A 21,389-nucleotide genomic window follows, 5' to 3' on the forward strand; every position below is an offset into this window, starting at 1 on the left:
TCTAGAAATCTCCTTAGTTGCTACTTCACATTGTTGATCTTTGTAAAATGAAACTTAAAAGAGATATTTAGATCAGTGCTTTACAAACTACAATTTTATAGAAATCATTGGAAATCTTGTTAAATTGTTCTGCAGTAAGTCTGGAGTGGGATTTGAAATTCTGCATTATCTAATGATATGTCAGTGAAACCTTGATGCTTGTGGTTCAGGGACTACACTTTGAACAGCCACATATTTTTCTCATTCCCTCTTGGCCCCATGCAAATAGATGTTTATTCCCACAACTCTTTAGAAACATCACTAATAATGGCTATTTAAATCTCCCTTGCTAAACCTAATTGCTAATTAATTCAGTGCAACTCAATGTTTTTCTTACACACAAGTCATCAAACGTCTGGTATATCTGCATTATAGATTTTTTCCAAGTAATGACTCAAGAACCCAGTCTGCTAGAATATTTCACATAAACCAAGTAGAACGTGTGATTTCCAGGCATCAGTGCAAGAGTGAGAGATGGAAGAATGGGTATTAGCACTAAAAGGCTTTGGCCTGACTGGACACCCAGAACTTCTACTAAGATGCCATTAGCTAGAACATGTAGGACATATAAAGGAAGCTCAGGTAGACTTGGGAAAAGGAGGTGAGCTTTACCATCTCTGCTGCAGTTTCCCAATTCCAATCTGTTTGTCACTAGAGAAGTAACAGCCAGCTATCTGGTTGTTGACTCCTTCTCCTCTATTTGATGTATCATTCCTGGTCATTTTGATTCTGTGCCCCTGTCCCATGCTATTTTACACCAAGTTTCCTTTTAATTTCCCAGAGTAAAAGTCCATGAGAACATAGATTTTTTCCCCAGGGAATTATAAGTAATAATAATAATAATAATAATAATAATAATAATAATAATAATAATAAAAGAAGAAAATGATGGTTGCTAGTGTTATAAAAATGGTAGAGGAGAAGAGATGAATAAAAATATAATTGGATAAGGAAATCTTTATGATGATGAAATAGTTCTCTATTTTATTTTTTTTTAATATATTTTATTGATTTTTTAAAGAGAGGAATGGAGAGAAATAGAGAGTTAGAAACATCAATGAGAGAGAAACATTGATCAGCCGCCTCCTGCACATCCCCCACTGGGGATGTGCCCGCAACCCAGGTACATACCCTTGACCGGAATCGAACCCGGGACCCTTCAGTCCGCAGGCCAACGCTCTATCCACTGAGCCAAACGGGTTTCAGCAATAGTTCTCTATTTTAATAGAGGTGGTAGTTACCTGAATCTAAACATGATAAAATGGCAAAGAACTATAGCCACATATTGTACTACTGTTGATTTCCTAGTTTTGATATGATATTATGGTTTTATAAGGTGGAACTGTACCTAGAACCTCGTAATACTATCTTTGTAAATTTATGTGTATTATTTCTAAATAAATGCTAAAAATATGCACATTTTACTATTTTACTCTATGGAATACTTTGGAAAATGCCATGAAAATATCCACAAATGTATATTTCTACATTGGGAGAATGTTAATTTGTAGAAGCCAAAGCTATATATTATTTATTTGTGTCTTTTTTACTTTCTACATATGATACAGGACCACATACTGTTTTATCCTATAGTAGGAATATTGTACTTACGCTAACAATGAAATTATATTTTAGTCTCTACCTTCTTTACAGAACTAATCTTGTGGGCATATATAATGAAAAGAGTATGGAGTTATAATAGGGTTATATGGGATGCACAAATTTTTATTATTAACCTGGCATTAAGTAACCAACTGTGTGATATGTTTCTAGTCACTTAACCTCTAGTAAAACTAGCTTCTTACTTTAAAGAACATACAGATATAAAACTGGGTAATAATTGGCTTTTATAGTTTTAAGGTTTGTCTTAAGAATTTTATAAAAAAATGTATAGCTGTAAATGCTATGGAAATTTCAAGCACTGCATGCATATAAAGTAGAATTATTCAAACAATTTCTTATGAACATTTTTCTTTAATATAATTGAATGTCATTCTCTATATTTAATGATCTAATAAGATATTATGCTAATATATCATAACATTGAGAAACATACATGCATTCTTCTTTATGTGATCAAAATAGTTATTCATGTACTAATACCTAAAATTAGAGGTTGAATTATTTTAATACAATAATGCCAATGATGCAGTTACTCAACATTTTATGCTGCCCTTGTGTCTTTATGGTTTAGAATTAGCACACAATTCAAACTTCAAATCAATTAACAGCATATCTTTTAAGTGGAGCTTGTTTTGGCTTGTATGCTATTGCTAATTAATTGAATTCTTTGTCCCTAAATTTTCTTGATGCTTCTGTTCACATAATAATGAATGAGTTTTACATGAAGTTTTCCCCCCCCAATAAACATGTAAACTTATGAGCTTAGGGTTAAATAGTGAATTGGTTGACAAGTTTATGAACTTGAATACAAGGACTTTAAGACAGACTTCTGTAGATAATTTCTGGAGAACAAGATGTCATTTTTAGCAAGAAGTCAGATATTTCCCCATTCAGTTCTCCCCAGCATATACATATAAATTGTCTAAATCCCTACTTAGGCTACCGATAACTCAAAAGAGTACATTTTCCTTTTGAAATTCAGGAGTTAACAGACATGATGAGAGTAGTCAGGTCACTACTGCAGGTATATTTTAGTGACACTCTGATGTGCCTAATGACAACATATTGAATGCAATCTAATGCCTCTCAACTTTTCAATGAAACATGTTGATTCACCTTTCATAAAAACTGCAGTAAAACTCCAGACTTGGTTCTAATATCACTACTTCATTCTATTCACTTGATTAAGGTGAGGACTAGAGAGAGGCAAGTGACTTTGCCAGGGCACAGCGTTAAGGAGGCACTCACCTTCACATTGCATGAAGTGCCAAACATGCACTTACTCAACTGCAATGCTAGACAATATATAAACAAATAACCGTGGCTGTAAAACAAGTCACACTAGATCTAAATAAATTAAAATTGTTCAATCTATGCTCTCCATTCCTAATGGAATTAAATTAGATATTAATAGGACATTTTTGAGAAACCTTCAAATATTTGGAAATTTTTAAAAATTAGAAATTAAACCAATTTCTAAAATAATCTGAGTTAAAGAAGAGATTGCAACTGAATACATATATACAAAACATATCAAAATTTATGGAATGTAGCTAAATCAATGCTTAGAAGTAAGTTTAATTTGTAGTTCTACATTCCTACATTAAAAAAATGAAAAATTTCTCGAATCACTATCCTACGTTTTTATCTTAAATGACTAGAAAAAGAAGAGCAAACTGAACCCAAGGAAAGGAAATGGTGAATGAGATTAGAGCAAAAAATCATTAAAACTGAGGAGAAAATTTGATGAAACAAGACCTTATATTTGAGAAAAATAAAATTTACATATCTTTATGATACCGAATTTTTGGACTGGAACCCGGATTCTTTGTTGCTAGAATCGAAGAATGAGTCCATGGACAGAAAGTGGTATAGCAAAGATGGAGATTTATTGAAGAACAAGTACAGACTCCCGCATTGGGAGAGGGAAAGAGTCCCACAGAACTGATCCTATGAGAAGAGGGTCCCAAGGAGTTCCTTTTCCCTATGGTTGGTTTATAAAGACTACAGATCCTGGTGCCTGATATCCCCTCTGATTGGTCAATATTCCCCTTCCACATGTGAGGTTCTCCCCCCTCCTTCCCTCCGGGCTTTCTTCTTTTCCATCTGAATGAAGGGCTTCCTTCCCTTATTTTGTAAATATAGACCTTTCTTGGCTACTTCCAGTTCCCTTATCCCCTGTAAATACAACTGTTGCTGCTCCCTTGTCTTATGGAGATGTAACTGCACCTGGCTTCCTTATGTTATGGAAACATACCTTCTCTCAGTCTGCAGCCCTGCACTTTTCTATGGACCCCAATTCTAAGAAATTCCTAATCCTGCATATGTTCCCCCTAAAATTACTGCTTCATTTAGTTGGACTGACCAAAAAAAACAAAAAAACAAAGGAAGACACAAATTAACAAAGCCAGGATTTAAAGTGAGAACATCATTAATGACCATTCATAAATGAAAAGGATTATATGGAAAAAAACTATAAAAACAATATGCCAAAAAATTGGACCACTTAAGTGAACTAGACAAATTTTTAGAAAGGTGCAAGGTACTAAACTGTCTCAAGAAGAAATAGAAAATCTATACAGACGTACCAAATATTTAAAGGATTAGTATAAATCTCTATAAACTTCATAAAAATATTGAAGATGACACATTTTATGAAGCCACTATATCCTAATACCAAAACCAAACAAAGATACAAGATAAGAAAACTAAAACACAATATCACTTAGGAATAAACATTTTAAAACTTCAAAATATGAGCTCGGCAAATTAAATAACATGTAAAATATTTTTGTACTCTGACAACTGGGATTTTTTTTGCAAGAATGCAAGATTGCTTTAATATCTGAAAATTAATATAATAGACCATATTATTAGCATGAAGGACAAAATCAAATAATCTTTCTAGATGCAGAAAAAAAAACTTTTGACAAAATCCAACGCACATCCTATATAATCCTGAAAGGACAGTGCAGGACGGATGGCTGTGTCCTTAACCCCTCTTCCAAGAAAGAGCCGCAGGGTGTATCAGTTACTCAGCCTGCCCTTATCTCGGCCAATGGAAAAGTGGGGGAAACTAGCCCAAGGCCAAAAGTATGCTGGCCACCACCACCCCCACCCCACCCCCCAGTCTTTGTGTAACCAGACCCTAGCTGCACCCTGCCCCAACCCCCCCGACCCCAAGCCCTATAAATTCTTTGTTCTCTTGGGATTCGGGGCTCTCTCTTGCACCCAGTAATGGAGGCAATGGGGGACCAAGCAAGCTTGTATAAGAGACCCTCTGCTTTTGCATCGGACTGGCTGGTTCCCTGGTGTGGTTTCCTTGGGGATCTTGAAATCTGGGCATAACAATCCTATATAATCAAAAGCTAATATGCTAATTAGACCAAACAGCAGACCAACCTAGGACATCCTTCAGGATCTTCCCAATGAAGCCAGGGCTGCAAGGGCTGGCCAAGGCTGTGAGGGGCTGTGAGGGCCAAGCCCCTTACACGATTTTTGTGCATCAAGCTTCTAGTTTATTCTAAAGCTCTATAGAGATTATAAAGAGAACAAAACTCTCTCAGTCTGATCAAAAGCATCTCTGGCAATTGTCCTGTTAACATCACACAAGTGATGTTGGGCTGGAAGATTTGCCCCTAAGAATGAGAACAGGACTTTGATAGCCACTTTTCTAGTCATTATGTCTAGTCAACATTATTCAGAATGTTCCAGACTGTTTGCTAGGGGGGAATAAAAGGTACAAGAAAATACTGACTGAAGAAGGGGAAGTAAAACAAGTCTTTTTTAACAAGTGCCATAATCTCATATGTAGAAAATCCTAAGGAATAAAAAAAAAAAAAAAAAAAAGACCTTTGGAGTAATGTAATGAGTTTATAAAACCTGCATGATACAAGATAATATACAAAAGGTATTGTATTTCTATACCTGAGCAACAAAATTTCAAAAGTAAAGAAAATAATTTCCCTTACAATAGTATCAAATCGACAAAATGCTTAGGTATCAGTTTAATTCATTAAATGCAAAACTTTAACTGACAACTACTGCCGGGAGCCGGTCCATCCTTGCTGTTTCAAAGGACCTGGCATATATGGCATACTGTTCTTAATATGTTTGCTCACCTTCTTGGCACTATGTGTTTTAACCAAGGTCTCTGAGAAAAGTTGTTTCCCCAGGTAGGGATTTTCCCCTGAAGTTAGGGAGGGAATAAAACCTCTTAACTAAGTGCCAGGCGGGTAATTAATCACTTTAACTAGGAACAATCATGCTTAAGCTACATAATCTTTATGCCCTGGAATGGAGATAAGAAATGCCCTAACCTTTGGAATAGAGATTGATAGGATTGGAATCAACTGGTATAAATACAGATGTAACAAGACAGAGCTTAGAAGAGAATTCAGAAGACAGAACCTACATGGAGCCTGGAGACAGAAGAACTTCACTGGAGAGAACATGGCAAAAGATCCTGGACTGAACCTGACTATAGAACATGGCAAGAGAACCTGACTAGAACCTGGTGACTGAGCCTGGCTGGAGAGCCTGGATGGAGCCTGGCTGGAGAGCCTAGCGAGGGAACATGGCCACAGAACTTCCCTGGAGATCCAAAGCAGAACCTCTCTGGAGATCCAGACCAGAACTTGGCTGGAGATCCTGGCTAGGCTGCTGATCAACTGAACGCTGTCTCCGTGTCATTCCTTCTTCGCCGACTCCGTCTATGCCTTTGGGAACCCCTGGACCTGCTGGGGTTGGACCCCGGCAAACTACAAAATATTACTGAGAGACATGAAAAAAATATCAAACAAATGGGGAGATATTGCTTATTCATTGATTAAAACTTCATACTATTAACATGGTAATTCTTCCTAATTTTATTTATTGATTCATTGAAATCCCTATAGATATTCCTGCTGGCTTTTGCATAGAAATTCACAAATGGATACAAGACTTTATATGGAACAGCAAAGAAAAAAGGAAAATAGGTAGATGTCTTCCCAACCTAAAATGTAATAACAAGTTCCATTTATCCAGACAATGTATTATTGAATATGGATAGGTATATAGGATAGGTTGGTCAGTTGATTTTCACAATAGTGAAAGAGGAAATTAAATGGATGAAAAGTATTTTCAAAACATTTTGTTAGGACAATTTATACCAATATATAAAGAAATTTATATATATAATTTCAAACATTCACATATATGTGCATAGGAAATAATGTATCCTTATCTCATACTATACCAAATTAACTCAAGCACATCAGAGATATAAGAGCTTAAATGATAAAATTTCAAATAAAATATAAAAGAAAATGGTCTTTATGACCATTGTTTGTCAAAGCTTTGATATACACCAAAAGCATGATAAAGATATTTGGAAGAAAATGTTACAAAGTGAACTTAATAAAATGAAGTCCATCGGTAATTTGGAATTAAATAAAAACTTCCTATCCAAAAGTCACCAACTGAGAAAATGACTAGAAAAAGCAAGGCAAAGCACGGCAAGGAGAAAATATTTTCAGGTCACATAAATCATATGGAATTATATTCAGATTATACAAGAAATACTCACTACTCAATACTAAATAAATACATAAAAAGACAAACAACACAATTTAAAATAGTTTAACATTTGAACAGACATTTTATTAAAGAGGATGTACAAATGTACCATGAACATATGAGAAGATACTCAGAATTGTTAGTCTTATTGAAATGCATATTGAAACCACAAGGAAGTACTATTTCACACCCACAAGAATTATTATAAAAAAGGAGATAGACAATATCAAATGTTAGCAAAAATGTAGAGAAACAGGATACTGTATGCATTGCTGGTATGAATTTAAAATGGCACAGTCACTTTGCAACATAATCTGGAAATTTCTTAAAAAGTGATACAAAAATTTATCATACACCTCAGCAATTCTAGCACTAGGAATCTGTCCAAGAGATATAAAATATATATTCACACAAATATTTGTGTGTGAATTCATTACTTATAAAAGTTAGCTGCCGAGACCGGTTTGGCTCAGTGGATGGAGCATCAGCCTGCGGACTGAAAGGTCCCGGGTTCGATTCCGGTCAGGGGCATGTACCTGGGTTGTGGGCACATCCCCAGTAGGAGATGTGCAGGAGGCAGCTGATCGATGTTTCTCTCTCATCTATGTTTCTAACTCTCTATCTCTCTTCCTTCCTCTCTGTAAAAAAAATCAATAAAATATATTTTTTAAAAAAAGTTAGCTGATAAAAAGTAAATCTTAAAGTTCTCATCACAAGAAAAAATTATGCATGATAATGAATATTAACTGAACTTATGCTCATTTCTCAATATTTACATCATTAAGTTGTACACCTGAAACTCATATAATATTAAATATCAGTTATATCTCAATAAAAAGTACAAAGTGAAAACAAGCCAAATCTTCATTAACTGATGAATGGGTAAGCAAAATGTTGAATACATTGTGAATTCTCTTTGGCAGTAAAACTAACAAAGTACTGACACATGATACAACATGAAAAATCCTCAAATTTTTTTATGATAAGCAAAAGAAGCCAATCTCAAAAAACAACATATTGTACCATTCTGTTTATGTAATGCCCAGAAAACCCAAGTCTATAGAGACAGTATGATTAATGGTGCCTAGGACTGGAGTTGGGAACCAAGAATCATCATAAATGAGCTCATCTTTGAGTCATGAAAATGTGCTAAAACTGGATAGTGCTGATGGTTGAAGAGCTCAATACATTTGCAAAAGTTATTGAATTATTTATTTGAAATTGATTAATCCCATGATATATAAATTATACTACTAAAATTTTGGTAAAGAAAAGGTTCCATGAACTCTAGAGACTTTTTCTATCGTAAGTTTTGCTACATATCTATGTTCATATTTTATTTTTGTGTGTGATCTTTTAAGGTCCATTCTGTGAAGAGTCAATGGGGCATTGTGTTTCTTGGTATTGTTGGAAAAGGGGAATTTGTCAAAATGAAAGCTCTGCTTACATTTGTGAATGTGCAGAAGGATTTCTCAATCAAGACTGTGAAATTGATGACAAGAAGTGTTCATTAATACCATGTCAGAATGGTTATGACTGCAATGATATTTCAAATGTAAGTCTGAATCTAACATACAAGAGAGTGGTTTTAAAACATTTTGACAGTTACCAAACTATTTCAAAAGTAAAAAATTTATAGTTTCCATTATTATAAATTTTCAAACTCAAGATATCTACGTTTCTTAAATACTAAAAATAATTAATAGTTCCCACAAATCACTCTTATTTTAGTAATATTTTCATTTGAATTCATATTTCAATATTAAAGGTATGTTTACTCACATGTGTGGTAGTTATGCGGGCTGTCAACTGGGACCTAAGCTGGAGCCATCAGCCAGAACCTTATCTAACTACCCTGCATGGCTTGGGGACTAGGTTCCAAAATAATTAGATTGACACCGTATGGCTTTTAAACTTGTCTTTGAAAGCCCCAGAGCATCACTTTTTGTATAGTCAGAAATGTCTTACATTCAAGTGGGAGAAATAAAGTCCCCAATTCTCAATTAGAGGAGTGTTGAATTCACATAGTTAGGAAGTATGTGAATTGTTTTGACATTTTGGAAAGTAAAATCCTCCACATTGTTGTAAAGAAAACTTCGACTACATGCTTATGAGAATACTGTCCATCATTTCATCATCTTTGAAGTATCTCAAAACTTTAATAAAAATACTTTTTAATGTTCCCAAGGTTACCATATGCATTTGTGCACCAATATTGACAGGCAAGCTTTGTAAGAGACTTCAAACACCATGTGATTCATTTCCTTGCAAGAATAATGCAACATATATAAACTGTGAGAAAGATTATCATTGCAGGTATAATTCATTTATTATTTTATTAAATAAAAATATATGAGTTTTAAATAAATGTTCTGTTTTAAACCTAAATTTTATTTAATAACATAATTGATTTAAAGTTAAAGTAGAAACTTTTAAATGTGATTTCATGTTGTTTAATTATTGTGGTATTGATTTTGAATAAATATTTAAGAAATTCTGAAATATAATTTGGCATAAAGTTGTAAAACATATATTTTGTTTCATAATGATGGTTTTTAGAATAAAATAATATTTGAAGGTCTAAAAAAAGAGATTGATGTAAGTACCTTTATTATTATTTATATACATACAATGTTAACATTATATTTTGAAAGTATAGAGCAACCATCTCTTCCTTCAATTCACAGATCTCAGCTAACAAATTTCAGTTAGGGCCTTTAGGCAAACTTTTTAGGAAGCAGTGATTTAGTTAAATAAGAATTGCTAAAAAAAAAATTACCCATTTGTAAAAGATAGAAGTGACCTAGTTATCTGGGTCTATAATTTTAGTCCATCATAAATAGCTTTATAGATACTTCCTCACAACATTAAGAAGTATAATTTGTACTCTCCACTCTTGCTTGGGTTTTATGTGACTGCTTAAAGTAAGTTCTGTTAGGCATTACTGAAAGGCAATAAATAGGCTCAAGTTTTAGAATATTCATAAAAGCAGAAAATTAAAATATCTGGTACAGGAAAGACTTAAAACACACTGGAAAAAAGTAACTTAGAACATGTATACATATCACAGTTGTACAATGGATAGTATTTCCATCAACTTTAAAGGAATCTAAACATAAGGTTTTCCCTAGCCGGTTTGGCTCAGTGGCTAGAACATCAGCCTGCAGACTGAAGAGTCCCAGGTTCAATTCCGGTCAAGGGCACATGCCTGAGTTGCAGGCTTGATCCCCAGTAGGGGGCGTGCAGGAGGCAGCAGATCAATAATTCTCTCTCATCATTGATGTTTCTATCTCTTCTCCCTCTCCTTTCTTCTCTGAAATCAAGAAAAAATATATTAAAAAAAATAAAAAATAAACATAAGGTTTAAAAACATTACATTTTTAAAATGTGACATTTTAAAAAGAGAATGAAACTTGATGATCATGCCAAGATATTGAAAGTTCTAACCCATACAGTCAAATTTGTATATACATTCAATCTTAAGTCAATTTACCAATAAACTCAATTATTATTTTTAGAAAAATATTGACTTTTAATTTATAATTTCTAGTTCTTATAGTACTTGTATATATATATATATTATTTTCCTTTGAAAAGTGGTCAACTTTTAAAAATATCTAAGAATTATATAAATATGAGTAAATATGCAGTTATTTATAATATTTATTTATAATATAATTAAATATGATGCATTTATTGGCCCTATTAATAGCAATATTTTGGCTGTTTAGAAGACTTCTTTCTTTTTTTTTTTTTTTAGAAGGATTTTCTTTTAAATTTCATCATCTACAGGGAAAATGGATAACCAAAAAAAAGATATTAGATAATGAAATATATAAAAACTAGAGGCCCGGTGCATGAAATTTGTGCACGGTAGGATCCCTAGGCCTGGCAGGGGATCGGGGCCATTCTGTGGGGTGACCGGAGGTGTGATCAGGAGGCCCCAGCTGGCACCCTCCTTGGCCAGCCTGGTGCTGCCTGTTGGCCAGCCTTGCCCCCTGCCACTGCCGCCAGTCACCTTCCTCTGTGGGGCAACCAGCGGGGTGATCAGGGGGCCCCGGCTGGCACTCGCCTTGGCTGGTCTGGAGCCTCTGGGCTGGGGGAAGCTCCTGCGTTCCACCGGTCATTCCGCTGTTTGGTCGATTTGTGTATTAGGCTTTTTTTACATAGTATTATGTCTACTAGTAAAATCAGAAATTTTGTGATACAAAGGTTTTGCTTCTAAATCTTCTATTTTCTCCTCTCAGATTCTAACATATTTCATAGTAAAATAATGTTCTATTTTACTATCAGCTTGGTTTTTTTTCACATGTTTCTTAGTCACTGAATAGCAATTATAGTTGGCCCTACTCCAGTGTCAATTCAATGCCTTAACATATTTTATTTTTCTAAAGTCAGTTTCCACATTTCATTAGTATGTGTAATGTCTCACTATATCATCCATGGGTAGAGTTAAGGTTTTCAATTTCTGTCACAAGTAAACCTAATTAAGCATGCATTGTGACTTTGAAAGAGAACAGTGTACAGTAGAATTTACATAGGTCAACATATTTCTTTTCAACATATAATGCAGTTGCATTTTCACATTAACTTTGAAAAATGCTTTTAAAAATAGGAGTCACACATTTAAGTGAAGAATTTGTTAATTAATGAAAGGTGTGTACTTGGTCACTCAATAATTTTCAACTAACAGGACACCTCGATTTCTTTGAGTTACTTATCTCAAAAGCTGAGTGGCTATATTTTTTTTTCCTTGAAATTCAACGCCCTATTTATAAGGGTAACTTTCACTTTTGAATAAATTATCCTAAAATTTAACAAACCAAAATGTTGTTAAAGTTTAAATATAGTTTTATAATTTCATATTTTGGTTGTAAAATATATACTATTGAAATTATATTTCCTCATCAAGACTATTTTCTGCTATTCATATAATTTTATATTTTTCTGGGACTGTTACAGGTGACAGAAGTCATTCTCAGATCTGGTCCCCTAAGGGCTTCATTTTGAGAACATATGCTCACATTAGTACAACTTTTCTCCCGTTAGTCCTGAACCTATTAATTTTCTTTTAAGTAATCTTATATAGTAAAAGCCTAATATGCAAATCGACCGAATGGCAGAACGACTGGTCACTGTGATGCTCACTAACCACAAGGTGTCAGAAACTCAATACAGGTGCTGCCCCCTGGTGGTCAGTGCTCTCCCACAGGGGGAGCGCCTCTCAGCCAGAAGCTGGGCTTTTGGCTGGCAAGCACAGTGGTGGTGGCGGGAGCCTCTCCCGCCCCCGCGGCAGTGCTAAGGAGCAGTGAGCAGGTGGGCGGTAAGGAGCCAGGGTTCCGGGACTGCAAGAGGGTGCAGGCTGGGCTGAGGGACACTCTCCCACCCAGTGCATAAATTTTATGCACTGGACCTCTAGTAAATAATAAAACATTATGACAGAGTTAGTACAGACCTATGTACATAAAGGTTCAATTAATATCTTGCATTCTCTAAGTGTTCTAGGGCATAGCTGATCAAATTCTCTATATAATTTCTAACATTTCTTAATATCCAGTACTCTTCCACTGTGCCTTCAGGAACATTTTGTCAGCAGCCAATTCTATAATACCACAATTTCTTTTGTATACCTTCCTTTCTCTCCTTAACCTGTATACAACTGGTGAGAAAGTTTTGCCCTTCTTACCATATCCTGACTATTTTTCTTCTGCCTCCTGTTCTTGAAGGAGAAGTCTATTCATTTTTAGCAAATGGCATCAGCTATGTCATTCTCTCTCTCTGTTTCTTCCTTCCAATGCTCCTTTTCAAAGTATCTCCTCTTTTCTCAATTCCTGCCCCCCCCCAACCCCACTAAAGGTTTTAGCATCTGTCCTTTTCTCTGCCGTTATTGTCATCTTCCTAATGATTTCTATATCAATTTTGGAAATTCACCCATCGTGATTGTGTAAATTATTTGACAATTATTTTACAGTTAGTTTTTACTCCTCCTCCTGTTATTGGCCCTTTTCTCATGGTGATATCTTATAATTTATCAAAACCTCTAATTGCACATTCCCAACCTCTTGCTTTATATATTTTCACTCTCTAATCAACACTTCATGCATTTCAAGCTCACTCACTCATATACTCTATCCACAGAATTATATAATGTGTTTCTATAAACAACAGCACCTCTAATTATTTGACTGCACTTGCTCTCTTCTGTCCCTTAACCTAGGCAGGTCCTTATTTTCCTTTTTACAAAGCATACCTGTATATTCACTCTCAAACTCCTTATCTCTCTTTCTATGTTCTATTTACCTGCAAACATCAAACGTGCTTAATATTGCATCCCACGAGGTAAACCTGTGTATATTTCCATGCATATCCAATGTGGCATCTCACACTTAACATATTCCAAATTAATGGTTAGATATTCAAAATTAATGGTTGACATACACCTGCTTTTCTGTCATTGTTCTTTAGATTTATCTGTGATTTTTTGTATCTCTCTGTCAATCTACTTCTTGTCCATCAGCAATCCTTCAAGCTCTCCCATACGTATATCTCATGAATATAAACACTTTCATCATTATGAAGTTAACACTCTTTTCAAGCCACCAAAAAATCTTCATTGGAACAGTTCAGTAATCCTCCATTTGACCTCGTTGCTTTGACTCTTCATGCAAGTATATGTAGAGTAGTGAATGAAATTCAGCATCATTGAGAAAGCTAATATTTGGGTAGTGAGTTAAGTGACATGGTGGACCACGCAGCCTTCTAGGGCAGTGGTGGGAAAACTGCGGCCCCTTGAGTGTGGCTCTTACACAAAATACCACGTGTGGGTGCGCATGTACAGTGCAATTGAAACTTTGTGGCCACACTGAAGGGGCCAAAGCCGCATGTGGCTCGCGAGCCGCAGTTTGCCGACCACGGAATTAGGGGAACAATGTCTATGGCAGAGGGAGCACCAAACGCAAAGCCCCCATCCTATTGGGATCATACTAATGAGACTGGTCTGAAGAAAGCAACGGAAGGGAGTGAGAACAGAGAGGAAACTGGAGATCAGGGCAGTTGCAGATCCGGCAGATACCATTTTAATGTCTTTGAGCTTCACTTTAAGTAAAATAGGAAGTACTGCAGGGTTTCTGGCAAGTGAGTGATATTATCCTATATTTTAAAATGATGCTTTGGCTGTTGTGTTGAAAACTGTAGATGCACAGTCAATGTAAAGAGACCAGTTAGAAACTAATGTAATAGTCTAGACAGGAGAAGATAGAGATGGAACAAGATGGGAGAGAAGACATGGTAAAAGTGGTTGAATTATGGATATAGTTTTAAGATGTAATCAATAGAATAACCCAGTATAAGGGAATTTTTATAAGGACATACTAGGTGGGTTAGAGGGGAAAAAGGTATAGACTTATATACTAAAGTTTTGGCCAGAGCAACTAGAAGACAGATTTGTCATTTTCTTATATAGTAAGAGCTACAGATAAAGCAAATTTAAGATGGTTTGGCCCTTATCTCTTTCTCACACAAAAGAGTGTATATGTTTTTAAATCATGCTACTTCCCCCTCTACTATCATTCAGTGGGGTTGCTCTTGCAACATTTAAATTAATTTAAAATGCTTGTAAGTAAAGCCATATTTTGCTCCTGCCTATCTTCTCACTGTAATTTCCTACTGTGTTCCCTTTGATTATTCAACTTCTGCCAGAAACCATAATAATTTGATATACATTTCTCTCAGACTTTTGTTCAGATAAACATCTAAAAAAGACTTTCCAGTCAATCTTGACAAACATTTCTAAAATCTCTCCTCTCAGTTACTCTCTCCATTTTCACCTGATTTGATTTTTAAATTTTTATAGCACTTATCACTATCTGTTATATTTATATGCCTTTAAAATTTTCTTCCTTCCCCACAGTATAGTATACATTAAGATAAAAAATTTTTCTATTTTAATATTTTTATTTTGGCTCTCTATATTCAGAAGTTGAAGAATATCATGCTAATATCACTGCCAAAATGCAGATCTTTTTGTCTATTAATTTTATTTTAAGGTTTAAAGAATTATGAAATGAGTCATTTATATCGTGGGATCTGATAGTCACTCAGTTGCCCAGCTTATGCAAAAAAAGGTAAACTGATGAAATGAGTAGTCTTTAAGTCTAGGCATTTGTCTATGTCCATACAAGTCACAGTAAATAAGCATATATTGGCAGTACAAAGCTTCTGCTGTAAGGATAGTTCTTATTTACCTTAAACTTTATTTTTTCCCCTAGAAGTGAAATATGTACATGAAAGTATTGAAACTGATACAAGTAACTGCATCAGAATCCCCATCTATACTCAATAAAACAACAACAAAAAACAACAAAAGACAAAAGCGCACCACAATGCTTTCATTAAAATAAAACTTATAACTCAGTCATAATGGTTCAAGCCCTGAAACGAGGTACCAAAACCCCCCTCAAGCTCTTCAAACAAAAGATGGGAGTATTTCAAGATAACAGAGTCAGAGAAACTGTCTGGAGTTACTTTGTAAGGATCTCCTTTTCATTCCCTAGAGTCGTACAGAGTTTAAAAGAGCTATTTCAGCAGATGGAAAACTTTAAGCAAGAATATACTCCCTATCCAAAAGTAGACCCTGTTGCCATCCTGTCTTTGAAGCCAGCTCTTTTTGAAAAAATCAAGTATATTTAATTTTCAATTCCCACTTTCTTCTGTTTTATGGGGTGGTTACTTCATTATTTTAATACATTACCTCAGTCATTTTCTAGCACTCATTTATGTTATAATATTGTACATTTAATTTTTAATGTTATGGCTTCCTTGATATTTTGAAAAATATTTCAAAATTATATTTAAATACACTATATATTTAGTTTGATTTTTATTTTGTGACTTCTCTATACTTCAGAAATAAAAATAATCCAGAGTTTATATATTGCATTAACTACTCTATTTACCAAAATGCTGATGATAAAATTTTGCTCTGGTATTGCTGTCATCACTCTGCTTCACTGCGATGTCCCCAACAGAGCCCGATGCCTCTCATTAAATCAGTGATATTCACTCCATAAGTAAGTGAACAAAGTTTCTGATACTCTGCCCAAGAAACAGAGTTAAGTCAACTGTTAAAAAATTATTGGCCTAATTGAAATAATCCAACCTAATAATACAGAGGAATTTAGGCAGTTATGGGAAATATCTTCAGGGAGGGGGTTGGGGGAGACAGGAGAGGATGTGTATTTTTTCCTAGCTTTGCCACTAACTTATAAAATTTCCATTATATTTGTTTTCTTCCTTTATGTGTATCTTTTAAGTTTCTCTCTACTTTTCTATATATAATCTCCTTTATAGCACTAAAAATGACATCTTAAATGTTTCCATCACTATTATTTAGGTTTCTCTTACCCTCCAGTCTCACCAAAATATTCCTTATTTCCTAATACTTCCATGCTTACTATGAAAAAATATATAGATGTGAGTTGTTTTTTTCTTTTTTTGCAAAAATGTAACTATACTTTGGGTATTAAAAAACATGGTGATCTAAAAATGTATTTTTAAATGGTTTTTTATTGATTTTTAGAGAGAGGAAAGGAGAGGGAGAGAGAGATAGAAACATTGATGAGAGGTGAGAGATGAGAGAGGCATCAATATCAATTGGCTGCTTCCTGCATGCCCCCGCTGTGGACCTAACCCGCAACCCTGGGCATGTGCTCTGACAGAGAAATCAAACTGGTGATCTTCTAGTGCATACGTCAGCACTCAACCACTGAGACACACTGGCTGGGCTAACAGGCATTTTCCCCGCTCCCCCATCCCTGCATTTCAAATTGCTGATCACTTTGACAAGAATGGCTGCTGGACACCTTGGGCAGCTAAAATGAGTGAGGTTTCAGCTCTCTGACTCTCAATAAACACAATTTCTTCAGATTTTTCATGTTTTGTAAATTAGTATAAGTAATACCAGTACAATACCTAGAAAATAGTGCATACTTAATCAGTATAAGTACTTTAAATATTTGAGAGCAAGTCAAAATCAGCCCCTTAGTATTTTTGTATCCTTTGCCAGAAAGAATCAAGTAGGTTCTGAATTGAAGGACTAAAGCCTCTTAGCGGCAGGAAGTGGGAAAATTGTCAGTGATAACTTGGAGGAGAGAGGCCAGGTCATTGACTCTGAAGAGGAGACTGGTAGCTTCAACTTTCTTAGTCCAATTGGCCTCTATTTGCTGAAGGATTCACCACTTAGGACATTGTAGCAACAGAACTGAGAACTATGAGTTAGCAAAGAAAACTATCTCATGCAAGAGAGACCAGCAAATTAAATGAAGAAAATGAATGAAAATAAAACAAATATAACTTGTGGGTATTTGAGTCTCTGGAAGAGAGAGAGGGCAACTAAATTAGATAACTACAGTCAAAATAAGTCAGGAGATTCATGAGAGCATATATATATATTAAAGACTCCAGCTAGAAAATATCCTATTTAATTAAATAATTTAGTTGAAAATTTTAAAGGGAAATGCTGTCCCAAATTATAGAAATCTAAGATATTTCCATGAAAGAAACATGTTTTAAAGTAGAGGAAAAAATAAAGAAATGAGGACCTGCTTTTATCTTCATGTACATACATGATTCTCCCAGTAAACTCTTGTGGCCTTATGAAATAGTAATTTGCCCATGAAGCTGTCCCTGCCAAACTTGGGAAAAATAGCCACTACTTATCCACTTTAACTTGACCTCTCCCACTAAAGGATGACCCTCATGAGGGAAAGGAATTTGTTCACCAAAATATGCACCATGTCTAGAAAAATAACTATATAGCAGGAGCTCAAGAATTATTTGTTGAGGACTTAATGGATGAATTAGTTAATGAATCATGATGAAGAAAGTTGAGTATCTTGGAATATAGATCAAGGGAATGTAACATGTGAATGATAGCAGCTCTAGGAGTAACAAGAATATATGGAGGAAAAGCAATCATTAATCAAGTTGTAGAATATTTCTCTGAGTTGGAGAAAGTACTGAGTTTGCATATTAAAAAGGTTTTCTAGCCAAGCTAGATTGATGGATAGAGAAGTACCTATCAAGCTGCAAGGCAGAAAAGACAATTTACTTACAAAGAAAAAGTAATCAGAGTGACACCACATTGTTTATTTGTAATACAGGTAGCTGCAAGACAGTGAAATAGCATTTATAGCCGCAGAAACAGTGGAAAACATCTATGAGCTACTGGGAGAAAATACTGCCTTCCCCAAATATTTTACCTGACTGCTGTATATGGGTTATTGAGAGAAATATTTATGTGTATGCTAAGATTCAGAAAAACTAAAATTCAGGTCATGTATATGAAGAAAATAAGTATTCTTACTAAATACAAAATGGACTAGAATAGGGAAAATGTGTGTGCATGTTCACACGTGCATGAACATACAAGCAACATGTACTCACGAAGGTAAATCTAAATTGATAATGATATAAAATCTGGATGTTAAAAAAGACCCCTGAAAGAAATTGGATATCCAGTGGAGGAGACTGTATTTAGGATCTAGAAGTAAAATAAGTTATTTAAGCAATACCTTGTAGTGGGGAGGGAAAAAACACACACATAGGTATCAAAATTATGTATCCACATTAGTGAAATAATTAAAAATTTGTTTGCAAAAAAATAGTAAAGAATGTGATTGATTATATATCAGCGAAAGAGAAGGTTACCATTAATGGAATGAAAATATTTGGTATCCTTTCTTAATTATGAAGAAGAAAAGTGCAATAAATAACTTAAACTAGGAGAAGAGAAATACTGTAAAATTATTAAATGAGAATATATTAATTATATGAAGAAAGTTACCAAATACTACTTGACACTGTAGTTTCCTTCCTGTTAATAAATGTCAACAAGATTTCATCAAGTCTTATTCATTCTGTCTCCTTAATGTCTCCTCTATTTTTTCTTCTCCACACTGCTATAGGATACATGTCATTTCTCCCGTATTGCTATCATAGCCCCTTCATTCGTCTCCAAAATACAGTCTTGTAAAAATTTACACCCATTTTAATGCTAAACTACTTATAAATAAATCTAGGCATGCTAGTTCAAATTTTATCTTTTAAACTTCTTTCATCACACTTCAGGATCAATTCCAAGTGGAATCCAGCTAATGCGCATGTTGTACCCAGTATATAGTGAGGGTGCTGGCGCAGCGGCATTTTCTAATTCTCTGCCTTTGGGTTACACCTCCCTGGGCCAAGGGTCACAGATGGTGTTTGGGGGCTTCCTTCTTAGTGAAAGTGCTAACACATTGGCCCAATTTTTCATGATCAATAAACCCTGTGTTTAGAAACATCTTTCTCCAAGTTGCTGCTGCCTAATCTCATCCAGCAACCTATAGATCAGATCTCATTAATGACTGAGAGATCTTCATTTCATTCACAGCCCTGACTCTCCCTTCTGTCTCTAAACCATACTCCAGAATAACATAAATCCAAGTTCCACGGATGTCCTTAGCTAGTCTTGGCCAGTTTAATTCATTCCCACTCATAAGGAACTCACCAAAATTTGATATTCTAGAGCTTCCTTCTTCCTGCCAGCCTTACCCCAAGTAGGAAAGGGTAGAAATGAGACTTTTCCTGACAAAGCGGTGTTTGGAATCATTTCTGGATCAAAGCAAAGCGGTGTTTGGAATCATTTCTGGATCACTGGTTAGGTTCTCAGAATGAGAGAAGTTAGGTAAACATATCTTAACAGGTGGCATCAATGGAGTAGCAGAGTACAATCAACTAAATTTAGACTATACTTAATTTTAATAACAGCTGTAAAACTAGTGATATGACCAAAACAATACTAACAAATTCTCAGTATGTTTCTTCATTTATAATATAGTGGTGATAATATATCTCACATAGGGTTCATAAGCATTGAGTGAAAAAATAATAAAATTGTGTAAAAGCAATTAGTTTAGTGGCAGCACATTGTAGATCCAGAAAAAAATGGATGGTTATTATTGATATAAACGAAGAAATGATTCAATTATATAAGATGGAATTTCAAAAGTGTGCCTTAAACTGTAGGAAAGGTAATTTATAAAAATGTTTTACTGAGGCTGTTTCAGTTGGACTGTGATAGCAAGGCCGTTGGTTTCTTCTTTTATGAATTATCCTTTGTTCTAATAAGAAATTTAAAGTAATAAATATATGGTACAACTCATTTCATTATTAAGTCAGCTTGTAACAACATAGTCTTAAAAAGTATAATTTTTGGCCTTAATTCTTTAATGTTTACTTTAAAGAAACACACAGTCATTTATTTTAGTACCCCATTTGGTTTACTAAATGTGATTTAAAGTACAGGAATATTTTCTCAGAAATTAATGAGCGTGGGTGCAAAGGAAGCCAGAACACACCAGTATGTGCTTTTAACACCTTGCTGATTGCAGCTAATGAGCTGGAGTCCGGATTTGTTCCTCATGTGGGAATGCCTGGGGCAGTCACCTGGGTCCCGGCTGCTTGTGGTGAGTTTCAGAAACATTTCTCCAACTGGAGCCAGTGTGTGGCTGCACAGGATCTTTCAGGTTCTTACTATAACTGTGAGGTGCACAGCACAACCATATGGGAACCTGAAAATGCAAAGCTTATTACTCAAAGGTCCTGGAGGATAAATAGCACCTTCGAGGGCCAGGCAGCAAGGCAGCAGGTAGAGAGAAAGAGAGCACAGACCTGGGATTCTGCCATTATTATGGTTGAGGGTGGAGTGCTTAGGGTTCCAAAAGTTTATTTTGTATCAGTGATTTTAAAACATAAGAGAAAAATTAGGGCGCGGGGAGAGGAAAGCAGAGTCACCGAAGGGGCCTGTTATCTAGGTTACCCAGGGCTTTCTAAAAGGGAGACTTCATGGATAGGGTAGGCCTGGCTAGTTACTTATTTGTGTAGCTAGTAGATGTCATATAGGCAGCCAATTTGTGTATTTGATCAAAATGGACGTCTTTGAAATGGGTGCCTCAGAAATCAAAAGCTTAACATTAGGCACTTACATTACAATTAAAAAAACACACACACAAAAAAACCTTCTTGTCATGCACATATACTCCAAGAGTGCTTTATTTAAAAATTAGCCCAAATATGACCATGCTATTATTTTCCAATGTAACTCATTACACTATGTCTACAATTCTTGTGTA

General features: G+C 35.0%; 1 protein-coding gene across 1 annotated transcript in view; it reads left to right on the forward strand.

Annotated features, from left to right (window-relative positions):
- The window catches only part of EYS (eyes shut homolog), a 1,266,634-nt gene that overhangs the window by 59,575 nt on the left and 1,185,670 nt on the right, over nucleotides 1-21,389 (forward strand). Inside the window, 2 exon segments of the mRNA XM_059702239.1 lie at nucleotides 8,583-8,776; nucleotides 9,410-9,537. Coding sequence (XP_059558222.1) covers nucleotides 8,583-8,776; nucleotides 9,410-9,537 — 322 coding nt within the window.

This window comes from Myotis daubentonii, chromosome 6 (assembly GCF_963259705.1).
Source record: "Myotis daubentonii chromosome 6, mMyoDau2.1, whole genome shotgun sequence".
NCBI lineage: Eukaryota > Metazoa > Chordata > Mammalia > Chiroptera > Vespertilionidae > Myotis > Myotis daubentonii.